This window comes from Rattus norvegicus, chromosome 6 (assembly GCF_036323735.1).
Source record: "Rattus norvegicus strain BN/NHsdMcwi chromosome 6, GRCr8, whole genome shotgun sequence".
Lineage (NCBI taxonomy): Eukaryota > Metazoa > Chordata > Mammalia > Rodentia > Muridae > Rattus > Rattus norvegicus.
Window position 1 is genome coordinate 30239248 of NC_086024.1, and position 24354 is coordinate 30263601.

Genomic DNA, 24354 nt, shown 5'->3' on the forward strand with positions numbered 1-24354 from the left:
ATCTTCAGTCGCTCACCCTGGCACCTCCTATAACTTTCCCTCCACATGCCCAAACCAAAACCAGCTAAGAACTCAGGGGAGGGGAAGAAGTCCTTGAATTTGAGGGAAGTCTTCCACTCCTACAAGGGTTGGTGGGAAGTTATTGAAAAGCTGATCAAAGGTAATGCTGAGGCTGCTGGACTGAAATGAGCTGCTCCACCAAAGAAGTGCTTTAAATGTGGCAAAAGTGGTCCCTAAGCCCTATCAGTCCCAGAGTGCCAGTTTCAGGGCAGCCAGGTCTACGGTCAAAGTCCTTCAGGATACAGGGCTCTTACCCTTAAACTGTTTAACTGAACTAGTTACTAAGCTTCAAGTTGGTCTTCTGAGCAGGGAAAGGGCGCTGTGTATGAACTGCTAGAGCAGCCATGTGTCGGGAGAACGTACCACCAGAGTGAATTCTTTGTAGTGTTGTATAGCCTGGTCACTACACCATGTGGACCTCTCTATTCTCCAGAGAGGGTTCAGTGCTCACAACAAAAATGGTAAAACCCATGTGGGAACCCCAGCTACCAAAAATGGGTGAGGCCTGTGTCCCAAGAACCTGGCCACTTTCCATGCTAAGAGATGGTTTCAGCTCCATTTTCTTTTTGGGAGAAAAGTCCAGAGGCTGATTAGGCAACTGATGCAAACATTGTAGTCTGTCATGAAAGGACCAAACCCTGTTTCTAGCTATCTTTCTGTAAATGACACTTGTTTTCATGTTCTTTCTCGGTATTAGTAATTAGTTACAGCTCACAATCAAAGAACTGTGGAGAAATGTGAGTGTGGAACAGGTACACAAGCTCTGTTAATCAGAAAATGATCTTGAAAGAGAAAGGAGTGGGCTCAGTCCTGGATGCTGCAGGGACAAAGAAATGACAATGTCTCCACTTCATCACCATGTGCTCAAAGCCAGGCCATTGCTTGGTTACTGGGAGTCCTGAAAAGGACAGTCACAGAATGTGAACCTTAGAATCAGGGCAGGCTAGAGTCCAATATCCCCTTGATGTTCACTCTCACCGTAATTTACTCAACCTGTCTGAACCATAGCCTCTTCACTCGTATAGAACGTCACCTACTTCAGATGGGTCTTCGAAAGGAGGAAATGAGACCACATATGCAAAACATCTAGGACACTGTCTGGTTTACATGATGTCCTCAAAGAAATCTGTTCACTTTGCCCCTCTTCTACTGTTAACACTGTAGACAAATAATGAGCCTGCCATCTATAATGGCAGGTAATAGGGGCTTTGGATGAAAAGATACTATATAAAACAAAATATGATTATTAACCACCAGGATAAATACCTGAAGGCATTCATTCACTTCATAAAATATGTAAAGGTACTAATTCACTAATAAATGGGCTACAGCGGGGGCTTGTAGTGAGGTGCCAATTTGCTGAGGAGAGATGCCATTATGTCCGGAACCCTGACAGAAACAGCCAGAGAAGAAAGGCTCAGACTCTTCTAGATGAATTTATCATTGAATTTAGATTATAAGAAGAGCCAACAACACCCAACAAGAAATAATAGAACTAAGGGAAACAGTAATGTTCTTGTATGTGGGATAGGGCATGGAGAAACCAGGAGAAGTCTGACTTGAGAAGCCCCGTGTTCTCACTCCAGGTCTTTGGGGAAAGCAGTGAGAGAGTAGGCAAACCCTTCAAGAATACCTGCACATTAATTTTTACTCTGTGGGACAAGGATGCCAAAGCCTACATTACCCAGCTTGCAAAGATAATAACTGAGCAGGCACTCTGTAAACAAAATACGAGTACCACACAAAGGTAAAGCAAAACTGCCACTAAGCTGCATACAAAGAGAGGAAATAACAGGCTGAAATAAGGAAGTCCTGGGGTGATAAGACAGGAGGAGGGAAACTATGACTCTTACTGAAGACGTTAAGTGAGTGATCCAAGGATAAATACGAGAGCTGAGAACCATGCAGCTGGTGCTCAGCATATCAACTATATGCCACAGGAGCAAGCAGGCTCTGGAAATAAGCACGCACAGCAAACACCCCAGAAGCTTCATCTCAAACAAAACCAATAGCATCACCATAATCATGGTGTGGCCATCTCTAGTCTTTGTCTTGCTGGCTATGCAAGGAGTAAGCCTCAGATTCCTAAGAGTCCTCTTTCCTAAGATAGTGACATGTTCAGTACCAGGAAAATGCCTTGCTACTAACCCCTGGGTGACATGAGGTGCAGAGACTGTAGAGAGACAATCACCTACTGAAAAGAACCTTGGAAAACAAAGCATAAATGGAGGCCACATCATCTGCCCTACACTTACCCAGCACCAGTTCCCCTGACTTTGAGATGTGGGTGAGTACCAAACCCATAAGGGAAAGAGAGTAGCTCTGCGCTGCTCCTGTAATAACCCAGCAGTGAGGGACAGTTTGGCTATTGATTGTCCTGTCTTTCTGCTTGAGAGAAGAAGGATCTGACCCTGCTTTGGAGGTCTCCTGTTAAACAGAGTTGTGCTGTGTGAATAGTGGCTCTATTCTGCTACAGCTGGATCATAGCTGTCTCATCTTCTAACAAGATGTGCTGTCTGACTAGTAGCCACCAAGGAGAAAGAAAAAGGACTGGATTTTGTCTTGCAAAAGGTAATCAAGCAGGCACTATGGGCTTGATGGAGTCCTTCAGAACATCCGGTTTCCTTGGTAACCTAACTATGTACTAAATGGTTTCCATGGCAAAACATGTTCCAGAGTCCAAATAAGGAGCCTACACATACAATTTGGAATTTACCTTACTAGTAAAGGGGCTTTTATACACTTGAAAAAATTAGTGAGCTTAAAAACAGGCTTGGTAAACAGATACCACTGGGGAGTATGGGACAAGGGCGACCATGTTAGACAGGAGACTGGGAAAGAGAAAGGCAAATCTGGAGCTGCCAACATAAGCTCATGGTATAGATTCCATACACAAGCCTCCAAGGTGAAAAACCTCAGTCTGAAAGAAATGGGCCAGTCAACCAGAGTAGGGTCCCCTAGAAATCTCTTCTGTAAATAGAAATAAGCTTCTCAAACAACCTAATGAGGCAGCCAGTTTCCCACTGAACTCAATGTTTTTCTCAAGTGAGGTGACAGGAGCCCTTGATGGGACATGGTAAAATGTTCTGGACATTCAGCAAACAAGGCCACTGATGTGAGATGTCCTGCACTACATAATACAGAAACACAAACCAAAGTGAGCACAGCATCCATGTTGAGAAATGCAATGTACTGCCAAGAAAACTTGCCAATGGGACTAGGTTAAAATTTTAACATCTCTCTTTTTGCTTGTATTCCTTTAAAAACTTAATAATTCAAGGGGAGAAGAAAAAAACCTAAATGATATTTTAACCACCTTAAATGCAAACATGAAATAAAGAAAGTTCTAAATATGATTTGTCAAAGTGAAAACAGCTTCCATTTCTGATATGTTAGAAGGCACTCTCAGCACAGAGCTACACTTCCAGCACCAATAACTCTGCAAGATAGAATGGAGCTCTAAGGCTGCAGTGAGTAAAGGATCCACATTTATTTCCTGAGACTGTGGGTAAGGGTAAATTGGGCTCTGTGGCTATTGATCTTCAAAACAAAATCTTTCAAAACAAGTTGCTGGGGAACACTTCTGATAAAGCTATCAAAGGGAGCTTTAAAATGTAAACATGCAAAAAAACAAAACAAACAAACAAACAAAAAAAACCCCTGCTCTCTGCTTAGCTACATCTGTGAGAAAACAGAGACCTGACTTGGGAAATTGACTTTCATTTGCAGTAACGAAAAGTAACAAAAAGATGACAACTAAAACCAAGAAACATGCTTTCGAATGACAGCACCTAATGCGCTGTGGCTTCCCTCCTGGAAAAGAAGGGCAGAAGTGGGTAGACAGACAGGCACCGCTGAGTACTGAGGCCTGGAGCTAGGGTGCGTTGGATACAGGATAACCAGGCATTCTTTAATTTTGAATTACTGTGGATTGCAGTAGGGGCAGCAGCCTTTACTCATTTATACCAGGCTGAAATAGTTGTCTTTAGCACCCATGCTCCTTACAAACTGATTTCTTCTTTTACAAAAGAAGTCAGAGGGTGGTGAGATCCAGTGGGTAAAGACACTTTCCACCAAACCTGACAATCTGTGTTTGATCCCCAAGGCCTACATGGTGGAAGGACAGAACTGAGTCTTGTGAGCTTTCCTCTGATTTCACCAGCTGTGCTGTGGCACATACATGTGCATACATGCCCACATTCATGCATATACATAAAAATTTTAAAAAGCATTGGCAAAAGTTAAATTAATAGTTTCTGTAAATAACCCTAACAGAATGAAAACAATGAAGGCTGGTCACCAAAACATCTAATATCTGCATATAAATATTCTAAGAGGTTTTCTTAAGTCTATTAACAGAAAAATCTAAAACTTAATGTTTGGTTTTGAGAGGAAATATACAATATATAATAAAGTTCAAAGTGCCATTCTTTAGTTTTAAAAGGTATTAAATAATTGTGCTAAATTCTCACAAAATTAAAGTTAGGGAAAGTTTCTTGGTCAGAAGAAATGAAAGTGTGGAAGAGCTGTCAGAGTGTGGTCACAAATCCTTCCTCAGAGAAACATGGTTGTGTCTGCTCTGGGACGAAAACTTGGCAACAAACAACCCAGTCTTATATCAGGCTTTTTACGGGGGTGGGGGAGAGAGGGAGGGATTAAAAGCAGGTGGGATAATTCTTTGCATATGGGGAAAGAGACTGATGGGGAAATAAATTTCCATTGCTAAATCTATTTCCAAGTTAACAGTGTGGGTCAGTGTTAACCGGCAAAGCAGATCGGAAGCCTTTCTAAGGATGTCCTCTATTTTGTTGAAAAGTCTGTAAAAGATAATGTTCACAGACAGAGCCATTTGCTCCCTCTTAGGGTCCTGTCCACTATGCGTTGGCTTATCACATGTCTTATTTTAAATCAAAGGGCTTCCATTCACTAAGTCATTGGTGCTGCTGGTAAAAGACAGTGTGTCTGAATTTTAATAAGGGCAGAAAACTCCAATATAATCATTAGCCCTTTATTATGGGAGTCAAAATCAGACATACCTGGATCAAATTATATGCTCTCTAATAAAACCCACACAGTAGATCTGACAGCAATGATGCTACCTTTTCTCTCAAACAGGTGCTCCACTTTATAGACTTTCACACAGTAGGAGCCTTAGTCATTACCCACTTACTGGACACTGTAATCAGGAACCAGGGCCTTACCTGGGCACTAAATAATCACCCTGTGAAAACACGCTGAGGCTGATACACTCAATGTACTTTTTAGGGATAAGACAAGCAACTTTAAACCCAGCTGACATATGTTTCTATGTCTGCACCCACATTCTATTCTAAAAACTAAGTAGATGACACTTTCTCCTTCACTGTGAACATAGGAACACACTGGAGAGAGAAAATACTGATGCCTCTGAGGGCCAAGTGCCAGGAAAGGAGAGATGGGAACCATACAGCTTCATGGAAGTCAGAGGCGAAACACAACGCCCAGGTGGAGGCCCTGCCCCCTTAAGCTCTTCTTCCCAGGAGCTCTATTAGGTGTTTATGGAGAGTGAGAGGGTGTAAGAGTGACAGACCTCCCCATCAATCTGTCCTCCCACTATGAGACAAAGCAACAGGCAAAAGAACTTCCTAGCATGGCAATTATGTTAGCTAGTTGGAAGGAAGTTAAAATGTTCGTTTACTTAAGCAAAGAGCAATCCATTTGAATAAAGGATTCTTGGAGAAATGACCACTCATTATGTTCCAAGCCTGGTTATTTCATAACACTATGTGGGCCTAGGAAGTGACAGAAGAGCCTTTACTATTGTGCTGCATGCTGAGTGCTATGTAACGATTGACCAAATGTGAACACTAAACACATGTAACACATAGTAGACTAACATATTATCATTGAAAATTTAAATATTTTAGGTTTTAAAAAATTTATATTTTTAACTTTATTTATTTTATATCCTGACTGCAGTTTCTTCTTCCTCTCAGGCTCTTCTCCCGACCCACATCACCTCCTCCTCTGTTTCTCTTTAGAAAAGAGCTGACCTCAATGGATATCAACCAGCCCTAGCATATCAAGTTGTAGTAAGACTAGAAAGGCTAGTAGGTTACCTTCAGGAAAGGGTCCCAAAGGCTGGCAATTTAGTCAGAGACTGCCCCTGCTCCCACTGGCAGGAGTCCTACAAGAAGACCAAACCTGTGCAGAGGGTCTAAGTCAGTCCCATGCAGGCACTCTGGTTGGCAGTTCAGTTTCTGTGAGTTCTTATGGGATCACATTAGTTGTTCTGTGGGTTTTCTTGTTTTGTTTGGTAAGATTCATCCATTCATTTACTTGTCTATCTGTCTGTCTGTCTATCTATCTATCCATTTATCTATTTCATCTATCTATCATCTATCTCATCTATCTATCACCTATCCATCTATTTATATATCATCTATCACTCTATCATCTATCTCTATCTATCTATCTATCTATCTATCTATCTATCTATCTATCTATCTATCTATCTCTGTGCATTGGTGTTTTGTCTGGATATGTCTGTATGAAGATGTCAGATCCCTGGAACTGGAGGTCCAGACAATTATGAGCAGCTGAGAATTGAATCTGGGTCCACTGGAAGAGTAGCCAGTACTCTTAACCACTGACCCATCTTTGCAGCTTCTGTCACCTAGAATTTAAACATTTCAGGAATATTTATTTTATATATAAGAGTGTTTAGTCTACATCTATGGGTGATGTTCATGCCTGGTGCCTGCAGAAGTCAGAAGTGGATGTTAAAACCCTGGAGTTGGCGTCATGGAGGGTTTTGAAAAGATATCATGTGGGTATTGGGAACCAAACCAGGGTCTCTCCTTCCAGCCTCTTGTCACCTAAAATCTATATGGTGAAGCCCTTACCCCAGTGGCATAGTATATCAGGAGACTGGATACTTTGGAAGGTAAACAGTTTAGGTAAGGTCATGAGAGTCCTGTAATAGGTTGAGTGTCTTTATAAGAAAATGAAGACATGCTAGCACTTCTCTCTGCCATGTGAGGACTTAGCTAGTAGGTGGTCTTTTGGCAGTTAAGAGGAGGAGCCATAGCCAGACGCCAAATCTTTCCTTCTTCCTTTCTTATTGCAATTCCTCACTGCAGTCCAGGCTGGGTTCAAATTCATGATCCTCTTATGTCAGTCTGAATGCTAAGTATTACAGGCATGTGCTATACATTTAGTTTTTAAACCCCAAATTTTGATACATTAATACCAAATACCAAGAGTTGGGATTCTGATCTTAGACATTCTAGCCACAATGACCATGAGAAAATAAATTTCTATTATCTAAGACACCTTATTCATTTATATTTTATTCTAGCAATATAAGCTAAGATAGTATGTGAATACATTTATACATACTCACTTAAATAGCTTATGCTTTTATATATATATATACACACACACACATATATACACATATATATCATGTATATACATGAGAACATCCACATATACTCAGCATACACACAGTGGATATTTATATTTATTACCTCTAAAAACATTATATTAATCACAACAGTATGAAATTCACAACACATATATACAAATATTTATATTTTCATATATTTATATTATATATCTTTGTACAAAAATGTAGTATGTGTATTTCACATCATTATGATTAATAAAATGTTTTTAAATATGAGCACTAAACATAATGGTTTATGGCTGCTGTAATTTCAGCACTTCAGAGACAGCTAAAAGGGCTGAGAAATCAAGATCAGTCTGAGTTATATGGTGACACCCTAACCGAAAAAAAAGAAAGAAAAAGAAAAAATTATAAATTCATAACATAATATAAAATATTAAAATAGTTCTTTTGCTTCTAGATGTCTGTGAAACATTTTAAAAATTCTCTTTCACCATTAACACAGTGTACTCTTTGTAGTGTATAATTCTGTGGGTTTTAAAAATTAGAGAACTGTGTGTCTACCACACTGTGAGAGAGCGGTTCTGTCACCCTGTGGAGAACTGTGTGTCTACCACACTGTGAGAGAGCGGTTCTGTCACCCTGTAGAGAACTGTGTGTCTACCACACTGTGAGAGAGCGGTTCTGTCACCCTGCGGAGAACTGTGTGTCTACCACACTGTGAGAGAGCGGTTCTGTCACCCTGTGGAGAACTGTGTGTCTACCACACTGTGAGAGAGCGGTTCTGTCACCCTGCAAGGCTCTGCCTCTTTGTAGTCAAGCTCTCTCCTTCTACCTTACACTTGGAAAGGGCTGGAAAACTGCGCACAGTGCTGAGGACACCTGCTTCATAATTTAAGTCACTCATTTTATACGTTGCTTTCTACTCCTAGCATGTATTTGACACAAAAGATTAAAGGGGATGAGTCATTGAAACGACAAGACAGGAGCAACTCATGCTTGGGGGAGTCCAGACGAGGACAGTATGAAGAAAGTGTGCGCATATCTGGTGATGGCCTGGATATAAATGGGGCGGAGCTGGACATGCTGAGGAGCGATTGCATAAGAAGACACTTAATGAGCTCTGCTGTGACCTGAGAGAGAAGAGGTCAGGCTTGTATTTCAAAGAACCACCCTGTCTAGAATAGCAAGTAATCTGAAAATGCTAAAACCCATCCCCAGTCCAACGAGAGGACAGTGATGGTCAATGAGGGTTTAATCCAGAGGCACAGGAAACGGAGCGGAAAGTCTGAATAACTTATATGTCAGGGCAGCACTAGGATGTCACTGTGCACATCCACAAGACCAGTCCATGGGGGGAGACTGACACACAACACATGTACATCTAGTGACATGGCAACTAGGTAGCTCAGAGCCCTCCTGCTGAAAACTCCTAACCTTGCCAGGGAAAAGTCTTAAAGCAATGTAGTCCTATCCCACTCAAGTTAAGGGACGTCCTTCGGAGTACCTACCACTGGTCTGACTACCTCTGGTTCTGATGTTCCCAGAGGGCTACAAGTAGGACAGACAATGAAACTTCTCGGACATGACACAGCATGCCCTGGCCTGCCATCTTTAGGAAAGAGGCACAAAGGGTACAGAAGAGAAACTGACAGGGATGGAGTCCTGCTTTAGGAAACATAATGTGGAAAAAATGTCAGCACCAAGGAGACTTGATGGAGTTAGGGCTGGGGCCAAAGAGTCCATGGAAAGATGGGACAGCAAGGAAACAAAGCTGACCAGCGGTCAGGTGTGTAGATGGAAAACAACCAAAAGAGGAAGAATGTCTGGGTCACTAGAAGGCCCATTAATCAAAGTGAACACAGAAGAGGAGCAGACCAAGGACTGGGGGAAGGGCAGCGTTAGATGACACTTTTCACATAAAACAAATAACTTGTCAAGTTCTTATTCATACATCGCTTTATATTTTATTAGCATATATTAATTGTGCAATATAATGGGTTTTGTTGTGACATTTCCATACACGTATATAATATACTTTGATCATATTCACCTCCCCACAATTTGCATGTTAATGAGGTACATCAATTGGCTACAGGAGAGCCTGTTATTCTCAAAACTATATTTAAACCTTGTGTTTCTATTTATTTTCTAGAGTAAAGCCTGGGGTCCACATCAGATCCTCAGAGAGCTCTGTGGCAATGTGTTCTTCCTTTAAGCAGTGTGACTCTGTGAGGTTCATCTTCCTGCTCCACAGTAACTCATAGAAGAGGTGCAGACCGCTTCTGTTTAGACTGTCTGAGAGGCTCTACTGCTCCCAACGCAGAGTTGGCATCTGCGACGGCTCAGCAACGTTTTAGGACATTTCCTCGTCCTCATTTACCTTCTCTGGTCCTACCTAAAAACGGCCCAGGATGTTCGCTACCGGTCACTATACATCTTAGACTTTATGTTGAGGCGTTTTTCATATTTGTGAATAAATATAAATGAACAGCGACCACATCAAACAGAAATGACCACTGCTCACAGCTTTGCTAGTGAAAAATAATGGTAAATTGAAAATCACAAACTTCTCATCTTTCCTGCAAGAAAAACACTGGTCCAATTCTGAGGTGCTCCACAGAAAATGAGAGGCTTACTCTTTGGGATGAAGATGTGGGGTGTACTCTAGCTTAGGCTTGTCACTATACAGCAGAGAGAGGACACAAGCACTGAAGAGAGAACAGGCACAGAAGTGTCTGAGGGCATAGAATTAACTCAAGGCTTAATGTACCGAGGAGGCCTGAGCTATAACAGATGTGTGCACAACTTATTGTACAGTCATAATTTCTGCCTAAAAGAAGCCTAAACAGAACCATCGGGCTAGCACTAACTTCCGAGGCTGGGGAGGTGGAAGCCGCACATCAGAAAGTTGCCAAACATATGACATTTTGGGGCTGATTGATCTTCCCCGCATCTGAGTCTGTTTGCAACGTTGCATAGCAAAGGCCGAGCTCTTGATGTGCTGGGAGGCACAGGCTAGACAAGCAGCCAAACTCAGTAATGAAAACTAGCTGAACTTTTCAGAATTCCACTCTAAGTCACGAAAACCCATCTGGCCCTGCTCCCAGGCCAGGAGAAGGAACATCTTAAGTCTCTAGGCAGCTCTTTCCACCAAAAGCAAATGCACATCTCCCTTGACAGCTGGTTGTCTTAGCATACACTGCACTGTGTATTTATCAGAGGAACAGAGCTTCTCCAGGAGCACAATATTTATTATGGGGTGATTTGAGTGACTTGCGTAAACACAAGTAATGCTGAATCAAGTCACGTTTACTACGCTGCGCTATTGCTTAACTCCCAGCCCCAAATTACCTCTAGTGATATGGGGCCTCTTTTTTTGAGACAGTTGGCAAAAGATTTTTCTTTTTTGAAGACAAGAATTATAATTTTTTCTTTTCCTTTTTTTTTTCCAATCAATATGTGCTTAGTCACACATTTTCAAAGTCACACATTTGAAAAGATATGCAAGGTGGTCATACCCACTATCCCAACATAGGGAGATGGGGGAAATAGAGGATCAAGAGTTCAGGGTTATCCTTGGTTATACAGTGGGTTCAATACTATCTGGGATACATAAGGCCAGGTCTCAAACTTTCTTTTGGAACATTTAAAATGTTCCATCGTGCCAGTTAGTAAAATCAGTGGGACATTTGAAAAAAAAAATCACAATATAGTGGATTTTCTATCAAATTAAAAATTTTATTTCGTCTAATTTACCTGAATGTAGTGAATTCTTACCTATAATTTCAAATGGCATTACTTTAATTTTCAGGTCCCTATGCCCTTTTCATAGGCATGAATCAAATTTCAATATATCCCAGCTTCGGATTACAACCTATTCCTATGTCCTAAAAGACCTGTCTGTTTCCAGGTAGAGTAGGGAAAAGGAGGCCAAAGAGGCCATGAAGGGAAGAGGTAAGAAACTGTAAGCTCAAAGTTCATGAGACCAAAACCATGCTCATCGCCTAGAGGGTTCAATCTCCCAGGAGCATGGCCAAGCAACCCACCTAGGAACTTAGCTGCTGGCTACAAGGTATGGGAACAAGAGCTGAGCTACAACCATGGAGAACAAATGCCTGTCCAGGCACAGAGATCACCAACTTCCACACTTCTGGAAAGTTACATTATGGGGGAGTGGGGTTAGGGTAGGACCAGCTTGGCAGAAATGGACCATGTCTTCTGCAGCCCTCAAATAACAGGGACTCAGTTTAATAAAACAATATGCCAAGAGAGTCAGGACATAGAAGGAAAAAGTGCAGTCCCAATAGACGGCACATGGGGGGTGGTAAAGAGAGCTCCAGAGAGGAGATGATACCAAGAAGACCTAAAAAGATGGACAGGTCATTTGCAGATCCTCAAGGAGAGGGGACCAAGTGCAATGCTCTGGAACAAGGATTAGTCTGAGCAAAGGTACAGATGTGAAAAAACACAAAGCCTATTTTAAAAAATGTCAAAACATGTGGCTAAACAGCAGGGTGTGTGTGTGTGTGTGTGTGTGTGTGTGTGTGTGTGTGTGTGTGTGTGTGTGTGTGTGTGTTCCAGATGGGGATGGAAAGGTGAGCACAGAGCCACCAAGAACTGCCTGAATGGTGGACTGTTAGCTGGACTGCTAGCCTAGTTTGAGCAAGGAATATTTTGTGCGTGGAACTTCAGGTAGACAGAGACAGTTCTGTGCCAAATAGAAATAAATTGGATCTGTAGATTCCTTTTGTCAAGATGGGCATTTTTATTATATATATATATATATATATATATATATTATAATCTCCTGCCAATCCATGAGCATGGGATGTCTTTCCATCTTCTGAAGATCTTCAATCTCTTTCTTCAGAGACTTGAAGTTCTTTTCATATGAATCTTTCACTTGCTTGGTTAGAGTTACCCTAAGGTATTTTATATTATTTGTGATTATTGTGAAGGGTGTTGTTTCCCTAATTTCTTTTGTGAAAAGATCTTTACCAATCCAACATCCGATAGAGGGCTAATATCCAATATATACAAAGAACTCAAGAAGTTAGATGCCAGAGAATCAAATGACTATTTTAAAAAAGGGGCTACAGAACAAAACAGAATTATCAGCTGAGGAATATCGAATGGCTGAGAAGCACCTAAAGAAATGTTCAACATCCTTAGTCATCAGGGAAATGCAAGTCAAAACAACTTTGAGATTCCACCTCACACCACTCAGAATGGCTAAGATCAAAAACTCAGGTGACAACAGATGCTGGTGAGGATGTGGAGAAAGAGGAACAGTCCTCCATTGTTGGTGGGATTGCAAGCTGGTACAACCACTTTGGAAATCAGTCTGGAGGTTCCTCAGAAATTTGGACATAGTACTACCTGAGGACCCAGCTATATCATTCCTGGGCATACACCAAAGAGATGTTCCAACATATAACAAGGACACACACTCCACTATGTTCATAGCAGCCTTATTTATAATAGCCAAAAGCTAGAAAGAACTCAGATGTCCTTTAACAGAGGAATGATACAGATAATGTGGTACATTTACACAATGGAGTACTACTCAGCTATCACAAACAATGACTTCATGAAATTCTTAGGCAAATGGATGGAACTTGAAAATATCATCCTGAGTAAGGTAACCCAATCACAAAAGAACACACTGATAAGTGAGCCCAAAACCTCGGAATACCCAAGATACAATTCACAAACCACATGAAGCTCAAGAAGAAGGAAGACTGGAGTGTGGATGCTTTAGACCTTCTTAGACGGGGAAACAAAATATAAGAGGAAATACAAAGACAAAGTGTGGAACAGAGACTGAAGAAAAGGATATCCAGAGACTGCCCCACCTGGGGATCCATTCCATATACAGTCAGACATTATTGTCGATGCCAAGAAGTGCATGCTGACAGGAGCCTGATAGAGCTGTCTCCTGAGAGGATCAGACAGAGCTTGACAAATACAGAGGCAAATGCTAGCAACAAACCACTGAACTGAGAACAGGGTCCCCAATGAAGGAGTTAGAGAAAGGACTGAAGGAGCCGAAGGGGTTTGCAACCCCATAAGAAGAACAACAATATCAACCAACCAGACTCCCCAGAGCTCCCGGGGACTAAACCACCATCCCAAGGGAACACAGGCATGGACCTATGGCTCCAGCTGCATATGTAGCAGAGGATGGCCTTGTTGGGCATCAATGGGAGGAGAAGGCCTTGGTCCCGTCAAGGCTCAATGGTGATGCCCCAGTGTAGAGGAATGTCAGGGCAGGAAGGTGGAAGGGAATGGGTGAGGGAGCACCCTCATAGAAGCAGGGGGAGGGGGAATGAGATAGCAGGTTTCTGGAGGGGAAACTGGGATAGGGAATAACATTTAAAATGTAAATTTTAAAAAATCCAATAAGAGGGGGAAAAAAGAAATAAATTGAAACCTAAGCTGGGAGTTAACTGCAAGTCAGACAGGAAGAGAACAGGAGTCAAGAGTTCACAAGAGACATAATGGCGGACAGACTGAGCAGATAATGGTAGGAATGACAAGGAATGAAAGGCACTGCAGAGAGTGGCTTCTGGCATCAGACCACTGGCTGACTGATGAGGGGAGGGAGACAGGGTGGTAGATGCCTGTGAGGTGCAGCACTTGAGCACCCAAGAGAACCAGAGAAACAGGAAGTGAAACAGGAAGGAAGGCTGCCTTATTCAAGACAAGCATGGTTGTGGACATTTTGCTAAACTTAGAGATTTGAATTGGGGGTGAAAATGGAATACTGGCATAAACATCCATAAAATGCCTAGAAAGCAGCTTTTGTTTTGTTTTGTTTTGTTTTGTTTTGTTTTTAAGCTAGGGGCAAAGTTAATATTAGAAATAAAGGCCAAGGAGTCATCTACAAAGAAGGCCATGAAAATGATCTGAGGGCTAGGAAGAGGCTGGGGAAATGGCTCAGCAATTAAGAGCACTGGTTGTTCCTGCAGAGGACCGGGGTCTGGGCCCCATCACCCGTGTTGTATCTCACACCTATCTGGAACTCCAACTCCAGAAGATCTCTGTCCGCTTCTTCTGGCATCCGAAGGCACTCAACACATATGCTGCACAGGCACACAATGAGAAAAACACACCCATACATGACATATAAAATGAAACAAAAATCTTGAGAAACAATTAAGAGGGAAGAAAACGATCTAGGGGCTGCTGAGACAGCGCAGCCAACAGAGGTTTCCACACAGGTCTCAGAACCCGGGTGTGACCCTCAGACCTCATAAGGTGGCAGGACACGCCTTACTCCCTAGAGTTGTCCTCTGACTTGCACATGTATGCCGCAGCACGCACATACCTGCGGTAACACACGCACTAAAACGAAAACCAGAAGTTTAAGTGATCAAATGATAGAAGCATGAGAACACAACTTCCTACCATTTAATGAGCTGAGAAAATGAAGCAGGCATTGTAGGAGAGCAGGCAGGGTCTGAGGTACCAGGTCAAAGGGCAAGGACAGCTCTGCAGAATGCCTGCCAGCAACACTATCATGTGCATCATCTGAAGAGTAAAAGGAACAGCAACCTGAGCGTCTCAAAGTACTAAGCACAGATATTGTCACCGTGCTGCTTACTTAACCTCTGGAGAAGCCATATGACATTAGAAACGCTAGGCCTTCGAGAACTTTCCAGTGTTTCCTTTACCAAGCTGGATGGAAGTGCAATCTCCTCTGAGGTTGTACAGTATTAATGCGTTTCCAAGTTATTTCTACAACTTGACAAGCACTAACTTGCACTCACCACGATCTCAGCACTAAAAAGGGTCCTTTCTTATAAAACTGAGCTGTGTACCTTTTTCAGAAGAAGAAAGGGAGCCCAAGAATTATTTGGGCCACTATTTGTCACCCAATAACTGGGGACTAGAGAGCGTCTAGGGCCATGTCTCACTGTGTCTTTTTCGCTAACCACAACTTGCAACTGGCAGTTGTTTTTACATAGCCTCTTACTGTGCTGTAAGCAAACCAGGGCACAGGGCCACAGCACATTTGTCTTGACAGCCTCTGGCACACTAGCAAAGGGCCCTGCACTGGTCAGCTCTTCCAGGGTTGCTTCTGCTGAAGAATGACCACATGCCTGTGAGCCACACAGGCCTCGCTATGGGCGGACATTTATGAGCTGGTAAGCTCTGTGTACTTAATTCCAAGGCGGACTGTAACTTAACAACAAAAAGTTCTAAAAACAAATTCTGTACTTGTGAAAGATGCCACCTGGTCTGCCTCAGGGGCTAAAGTCCTCTTTTTATGCACTGAGTGGGAACAGCACTGGGAGTGACGAAGCTGATTTTCTTTAAACCACTCCCATACTCTGGCTGGAGCCAAGAAAAGGGCCCACACCTTTCCGAGACGAGCCCTGTGCTGTCTTGGATGCCCATTTCGCCGTTTGCTTTCCCTTGGGAACTGGCGACAGTCTTGGAGGGAGAGGAAGGTACAGCACATTTGGTGTCAGCTCTGATGGTGTAGCCTTAGCACCCACGGCTTTTTGGCAGGAAAAGGCAAGGCGACTGGTCCAGAAACCATTTTTCCCTCTTCTAATATGTGACCAAAATCTGATACTTTGCACTTCTGACTGCTAGTTAATCCACCCCCTCCTGTCCTCACGCTCATCAGTCTCTGTGCATCACTCACACCAGCTTCGTTCTTTCAATGAGCAGAACCTGAGGTCTAAGTCAAAAGACAAATTTTGATTCCTCGGGAAACAAATGTACACGAAATCTGTTTATTTCACGAATGTCCCTCATGCATAAAGAACACAAAGTTCTTCTCAGAAGTGTTTATTCTGCATGCTATACACATGCACCGTGGGAGGCTTGAGCACAATAGGCATCTTCGCACCACGAGGGCATGCAAACCATGTGCGACAGGGTTGTCAAACACACCAGGCCAATTTCAGAACATCATAAAATCACAATGTGCTTGGGAGTTTTTGACCAGTGTATCTGACAGATGTTCCTTTTCATTGGGATTGTCTAATTTTGGGACATTTGGTACTCATATCGTGAGCGCCTTTAGAGTATAACAAATTGATCTCTTTTCCTTCATGGGATGACAACACCCTAAGTAGTAGTCTTCTTTTTCTATTTCTGGGACTAGTTAACTATCCTTGCCGACTGCACAGACAAGCTGGGGCAGAGTGGTAATAGCCAGACGTGCCTGGGATTTCCCTTTGCCCATGCACTGAGGTGGTGGAGAAGCCAGACTTCTTTTGACCATTTTCAAATAATGTGCAGCAGGCTCTTGGTCTCCTGGAGTTTCTGCCTATGTGAGCTCCTGCATGGAGCTTGGGACTTCTCAGAGAGCTTCTCAGCGGAAACTGAAAGGAACCCTCAGTCAAGGCAACTGCCAGGCAAGGCTAGCCGAGGATACTTTTCCAATGAATCCACAAAGTACTCTCCGTGTCTGAATCTACAAGCCATGCTTGGATAGCTGAGAGCTGGCTAGGTAACACAAAATAAAGGTAGCAAATGAAAGCTTGACACAATGTCCACAATGCTACTAATGCTCTTCACTCACTGAAAGCTTAACCCATGGCCACTGACCTCCTAAAATGGCACTGCTCCTCTTCTCTGCTCTGCTCTGCAAGGATTAGATAAAGATGCAACAGCCCCCTTTAACCATGAGGACATGCTCCAGGACTCTCAGTAAATGCTGCCACCACAAATGCAAATAATGCTGAACTGCAAATATGCTGGGTGTACGTATACACACGTATACACACACACACACAGACACACACACAATCTTAACTACTACAAAGGTTAATTTGTAAATATGAAGTGTGACATTAACAACAGTCACAACAAAACAGAGCAATGGCAACTTCTATAGTTTGAAGTCCCCCCCCAAAAAAAACCTCAAAAAATCAAAACCAAAACCAAACAGACAAACAAACAAAAAAAAACAAGCAAAACAAAAACAAAAACCTAGCACATAATTTCATGAAAACAAGATTTGCTGGCCCCAACATTTGGCTTCTTCAATCGTTTTCTTATTAAGTTGAAAGCTTGGTTTTGTTTTGTTTTCGTTTGAAACCAAGTCTCCCTGTGTACTCCTGAATGGCCTCAGATTTACAGAGATCCTCCTCCTGCCTCTGCCTCCCAAGTGCTGGGGTTTAAACACATGTGCCACCATGGCCTGACACTGTGCTTGGCCACCATGTCCAGCCCATAAGTTGGAAACTTTCACCTTTCCGCTCTAAGTGCGATCACTTAAAGCAAGTCGGGCTTCTTGTTGGCAGGTCTGAACTGCCAGCATCAGTACCCTTACACCTTGGGCCTTTACTAAATAAAACAGGGTTTCCTGAACCACTGCGATCGAATTACAGCCAATCTGATAATGAAGACCCCTACTAATGACTAACAACAGCACGGCGAAGCTGGACACACAGGTGGCTTGTGCCCTAGGCAGGATCGAGCAGGACCGTGCAAGACGTATAAGGTTCTAAGGACGGTGTGCAAGTTCAAACTTATCAATTGCTTACTTCTAAGCTTTTCTGTTTACTATTCTCAGACTGCAGTGGGTTGTGGAAGAATGAGATTTCCAGAACATGTAGCCAAAGTAAGGGGTTAGGGAACTATTGCAATCAACCTAGCAAATGTGGAAGCCCTCACTCACAAAGCCATACCTCAAAACTTTACCATTCTCCATTTTAACCTTTCTCTAAAATCCTCTTTTGAAAAGTTCTATTTGAAGATATAATAATGCCTGGTTGTTTACTTTTGTATTAGAAATATGGTTACATCAGGAGATCTGTATCCACCAAAAAAATCTTAAAGCTTTCAGTATAGCCACTCCAAATTAGGGGTTAGAATTACATATGAACTTATAAAACTATCAAAATCAGGCCTTTGTTGTGCAAGGCACTATGGGAATGGTACACTTATTCATCACTCTGAAGAGTGTGTGCAGCTCAGCAAAGGGTTAGAGAAATGTACCTCACATGTAAGTCGATGGTAAGATGAGGAAAAACTACTGGGACAGCGCCAGTAATTTGCGCTCCGAGGCACTGTGGGTAGGGAGGGCATGAGGACAAAGCCAGAGAGCACGTGCATTTCACCAGAAGGGGAGAGCACTACATGGGGCACCGTGCACAAAACGAAGGCTTTAGTCAGCAAAAGCACGGTAAGAAAAGAGTAGCGAACTGAGACTGCTTGGGCTGCGAAGACAGACTCAGTGAGGGAAAGAGACAGGTGGCGGGAAGGACAAGGAGGCACACTGAGAACTAGGGTGATTTTGTTTATTTGTTAGGGTTACGATTGTTTGAGACAGGGTTTCTATGTTTAGCTCTGGCTGCCCTATAACTTGTTCTGTAGACCAGTCTGGCCTCTAACCCACAGAAATCATCCGCCTCTGCCTCCTGAGTGCTGTCACAGACTAAAGGCATGTGGTACCTACCACATCAGATCTAAGAGAGCCATGTTATAGAAACAAGAAAAGTGACTTAAAATATACCTGTCCTTTCTCAATTGTCTCACCACATCCTAGATTATTAGCATAAAGATATTTATTTGCAAGCTTTCTTGCAAAGTAGATACAATCACTTCAGAGGAAAAGAAAACTGGCTTCATTTCAGAATAAAAAAAGTCTTTCTATATAGACTTAGTGGCACAGGGATACACTCTTGGCAGCTTGGGAGGCTGAAGTGGGAGGAATCCCAAGTTTGGGGCCAGCATGGGCTATAGAATAAGACCAGCCTAGAAGTATAGCAAGATACGATTTCTAACGAAGGTAAACACTAGGCTGGAGGTATAGCCCAGCAGCAGAACTTGCATTGTATGCTTGGACCCTATACTCCATCCTGTTACCACAGAACAACACTCTTCTGAGAGAGCAATTGCTTGTTTACAGTTAACTAACATGTTTGTTTCTCAGACATCTTGGGATGTTTTTCTCTAACTTTCTCATCACCCAAACAGCTGAATTTAGCTCCTTAAGTTCACACTGAGTGTTGGGAACTAGTGTGTGTCCCCGTCATACCTGTCCTTTCCATTTCTGCTCTGACTTGGCTCTTCCCTGTCAACTACCCACCACTCACTCATTGCCATGAACTCTAGCAGTGAAAATGACAGCACTAGTAGCTACTATTTGGTGAGGGATACCCCAATGCCAGGATCTACACTTAATGCTCTAGGAACAGTATTTAATATAACTCTAAAATCAGCATTATTAAATAGATGCCAGGATGCCCATTTTATAAAAACATAAGACCCACGATGCTAATGCTTCACTGGTCACTAGGAACCACAGTCTGGCTGTATACAGCTCTCCTTGCTCCAGAGTCTACGGCTTTCAGATCCCAATGTTGCCTCCAGCCTATGGCCCTTTATCAACATGGGTCAGTATTTTAAGTTAAAAATTCACGTGCTGGGCAGGACAAAATACAGTACTTGCAATTGTATAATCTCTCTCCGGCTGTCACTAAAGACATACAAATCAGCGAGAAAATGCCTGTACATTGTGACCTTTGCAGTCTCCCGAGTTTGGGTCTAAGCAGCTGTATTCTGTCAACTTGTAAGAGGGGTGTTCATGACTCCCAGCTTAGAGCAACTGAAGTCAGAGGGCATGAAACTGGCCCAGTATATTAATGTGGGATGGCAACCATATCTACTCTCAGACAGGGATCTGCCAAGCCTGACTAAAGGCCTTACAGAGAACTTTAATAATGTACTTCAGTCAAAACCTGTAAAAATTTCTGTTGATGAAAAATGTGTCTTGTCAGAAGTTCTCAACCAAATCTGCTTATAATCCATTTTCAATGAACCTTAGCTTCCTTTGAAGTTGAATAAGCTACTAAAGCATCTAGCCAACAATGAGCACATGTGAAGCAAGTCTTTATAAAACTCATTACTAATGAGAAAAGTTACTTGGTTGGAACACAAGCATGATAGCAAATTGTTTTGACTATGTGACTAGACACTGCATAAAACCATAGAGAGCTATTTAAACAGAGAAAGAATTCAATCATCATCATCTAAAACCATCTACTTTTAACACTACCTTTGTCACTTTCTGATTAACTTTTTGCTTAATATCTTAAAGAAATGTTATATTTTCACAAATAACTTGACAGTTTTGAATATATGTTACTTCAGACATTATTCAGAAATCCACATCAGGTCACAACTGCTGCTTGCAATAAATGCCTAGGGAAACCTGAGAGAGTCAAAATTCGGACTTGACATACTCTACAATTCCTTCAAGGATTCAAAGGCACAGTGCAGAGACCACAAATTGCATGAAGAAGAGTCACTGAAAGATTACACTTGCAAATACTCTCTGAATGGACTGTGCCATCAAAACTGTCAACCCGAGGCTAGAGGTTGCTGAGCAGTTTAAGAACACTGGCTGCTCTTGCAGAGGACCTGGTCAGAGCACAGTACCCACATGGTGCAGCTTAAAAGTGCCTGAATTCCAGTTCCTGGGGATCTGATGCCTTCTGGCCTTTGTTGGTACATGCACGCCAACAGCATAGTTACACTTGGGTGTGTGCACTAGTGTATACACACAAGAAAGAAGTTTTAAAAAATTCCTCAATATACAAATTTCTAAGAAAAGAAAAGAATTTAAGAGTTCACGTAAAAGGAAGAGATGAAGCATTCGGCTCGTGATATCAACAACACTGACACTTACTGCTCAATTCGGGGTGACAAGTACAACTTGGGGTACACCTGGGTGGCTTCAGTATCCTCAAAGCTGACAGAAAGGAGAGCCACATCTTCTCCGGGATCTTCGTTTACATCCTTAGAAAGGAAGGGAGAAATACAACAATGAGCACCTGTTCTCTGCACACTTGCTTTTTTGAGATAGGTCCCATTATGTAGCCCAGGCTAACCTCAAATTCAAGAGCTTCCAACCCAGGTCTCCCACATGCCAGGATTCGAAGCACGTATCATCATGGCCTGCCTACTGTAGAATCTTATCCACGGTGCGCTCACACAGCCTACTGGCGTGAGGCCATGGTTTGGAGTCATCTTCATTCACCAATGGTCAGCACACCCTTGCCTCACTCCTCCAGGTGCTGCCTCCCACAGGAAAGCACAAACCCTCAGCTACTTCACTTCTCCCCAGACCCCCAGTGCAGCAGGGGGTGAATCTGATGGTAACAAATTAGACAGAAGCCTAGTTAACACAGTTCAGAAAACATATTGCTACAAACATAATTTATATCCTAAAACACAGCAAAATGTTAAGATATGGGCCCAATAATCTCATTACACCAATCTTTACAGTACACTTAAGCTATTTAAATAGAAAAACCCTCAATAAATATATCTCCAGGAAGTATAAAGCATGCCATTATATAAATAAAGGAAGGCTGGGTGGGGGTAATGCAGGTCTACTTTAGCAAAATGATTACAGATGATTTATGGCATCGAATACTATCATATATATGTACATGTATATATCCAATTATGAGAATATTTAGAGTAAACTCCCCATTAGTCTAAGAATGATAATTACTCATCACTCCATCAGGGGAAGCCTTGATGCTTATGGTAAACTGAATCAGTAAGTATTAACTAACAGACTCACAACTGAAACTTAGAACTACTTCAAGGAAGTATCGATGATACGTGGATGAAGTATACTGAATCAAAAGTGGGAACTTTTAACTATGATTATTGCCAAGTACCGAGCTGTCTGCCAGAGTTCTGGATAAAATGCTGAATCAGAGCAACTCTCAAGCATATTGACTGTCATCTGCACACACCACATTTCACCAGCTCCTAGTAACCTGGCAGTGTTCTCCTGCAGGGAACAGGAAAAGCAGGCTTGCACTTCTGAGTCAGTTTACTGGTCCTGGGTTTGGGGGCTAAGACAAACAAGCAAGGGGTCCTGGCCTCAGCTTGAACTGCGCATGAGCATTGAGGGGCTTAGGCAGAGTGCTTCATCTGTTCAAATTCCACTCCCTTTCTTGCATCTTGGGAAGCTTGGTCAACACACATACTGCTTGGCCAGTATCTTTGTCCGATTTCTTATTGTGCTAATAAGATGTGCATGTGTGTCATGTATACACAGGGACAAGGACCATCAAGTCTCTCCCATCTTTTGAGAATAAAAATTAAGAAGCAGCAAGAAGTGGGAGTTAGGTAGGAATATGTATGTGGCTGTCACTTGCTGCAGCCATCTCCCTGGCTAAGCCTTCCATTGCCTGGGCCTTGGCCCCATGTCCTACGTCTCCCTGTCACAGAATTTGCTCCCCAGCCTAGTGCACAATGAGCTCATTGAACTGTCTTGGGCATGCATGGATGAGATGAGGGGTTACATGGAGAAGCAGCACATCAACCACAGAAAGCTGGGAAACACCAAAAAACAATCCATACTCATGTCTCATTTCTGCTTCACTAAAAACTTGTTTGAAGCTGTTCACAGGACCAGTCCTTTGCTTCCAAGGTCAGAATGGGAGCTATCCAAAATCACTGCAAATTCCAACTCTTTGTAAACAGGTCAAGATAACAGTGATGTAATATAAAGAGAACCACCTCTCTTCCTTGTTCTGCCTTACTCTCCTATTCCAGCTACAGCAGGAGCTCCAACATAAGCAGCAAGCTGCCGCAGCTCCCACTGGGTTCAAACATCAAAGATGCGTGAAGCTGGAGAGTGCACGGCTCCTGGTATCAGTGATCACAGACCTCTCGGGTACATGCAGTGTGTGAGAACTAGAACTATAAAATGGATTGTCTTAAGGGGCCCAGAACTTTCTGCTGAGTCCCATGGCCTGCTCTATAAAATACAGAGAAAAGAGGAGGAGTATAACCACGCTGAACTTTAGGAAATGGGCACCTATATAGCAGAGGTCTGCCTAGTTTGCGCTTAATTCTCCAGGAGACTTGAGGCCCCAGGGAAGGGGGAGGCCTGATGGGAGTGGGAGGGAAGCACCCTCTTGGAGGCAAGATGGAGGAGGAATGGGATAAGGAACTGGGGGGGGGGGAAGCCGGGAGGAGGGGGACAAAGACTGGAATGTAAATAAATAAAATAATAAAAAATAAAACAAAGCCCAACCACATAGAAATTTATTTTAAAATTGGTTCGTCTACTCCCATCTTGAAACTTATTTTTCAATGTAATTAAAACTAACAGTGTTGCCTCAGTCAGCTTTCCCTGTACTCATAAACACACACACTTACGCAGGCACACACACTTCCTTACCCTCCTGTTTTGTTTTCCCTAACGGGATCATATTACACACATTATTCTACCAATTGCTGTTTTGATAGCTACATACTAATCCCAGCATGGATATATCTTTTATTTAACCATTGCCCTAAAAACAGAACTCCATGTTGCCTGCAATTCTTAGCCACTTCATAATGCTTTGATATGTGTGTATGTCTTTAGTAGTGTGCTATTTCTTAGTAGGTAACCAAAATTAAGCTTAAAGGTCATGAACACTTTATATTTCAGTAGAATTTAATGAATTTTCTAACTGAACAATTTGCAGAAATACAAATTTGAACCAAGACATATTTGTGTTGTGTTGTGTTGTGTTCATAATGCAGTGAGCAAGCTCGAGTCCTTCCTTGTGAGTAACTTGGTAAGGGAGTTCTCATCCACTCACTCTTTCTAAAGGAATACTGGCAGGTCGATATCTGGAGAGAGCATCTCCATTTAGATACAGCACTGAATCAACTTTTCACTTGTCTCTTGAACGTTCGCATCTCTTCTGTAGACCTGGCCAAATCCACTGCTGATTTTCCTTTATAGTACTCAAATTATTTTTGTTGGCTAATAATTCTATTAACCATCTCCTATAATATGCATTACATTTTCTCTCCTCCTAGCTTTGGACATTTATTTTGAGGCTCTTCTAACATCAAAAAGATGTGGGATTTACATGGTCAACACTTAGATCTGATAGTCTATAGAAAAAACA

General features: G+C 42.4%; 1 protein-coding gene across 9 annotated transcripts in view; it reads right to left on the reverse strand.

The window, feature by feature from the left end:
- The window catches only part of Babam2 (BRISC and BRCA1 A complex member 2), a 378444-nt gene that overhangs the window by 150183 nt on the left and 203907 nt on the right, over positions 1 to 24354 (reverse strand). For all 9 annotated transcript variants that reach the window (XR_010052102.1, XM_063262050.1, XM_039112461.2 and 6 more), the window contains one exon: positions 21111 to 21220. Coding sequence is in view for 8 of the 9 variants with exons in the window: in XM_063262050.1 (XP_063118120.1) it covers positions 21111 to 21220 (110 nt within the window). In the remaining variant the exon portion in view is untranslated. The remainder of the gene's footprint in view (positions 1 to 21110; positions 21221 to 24354) is intronic.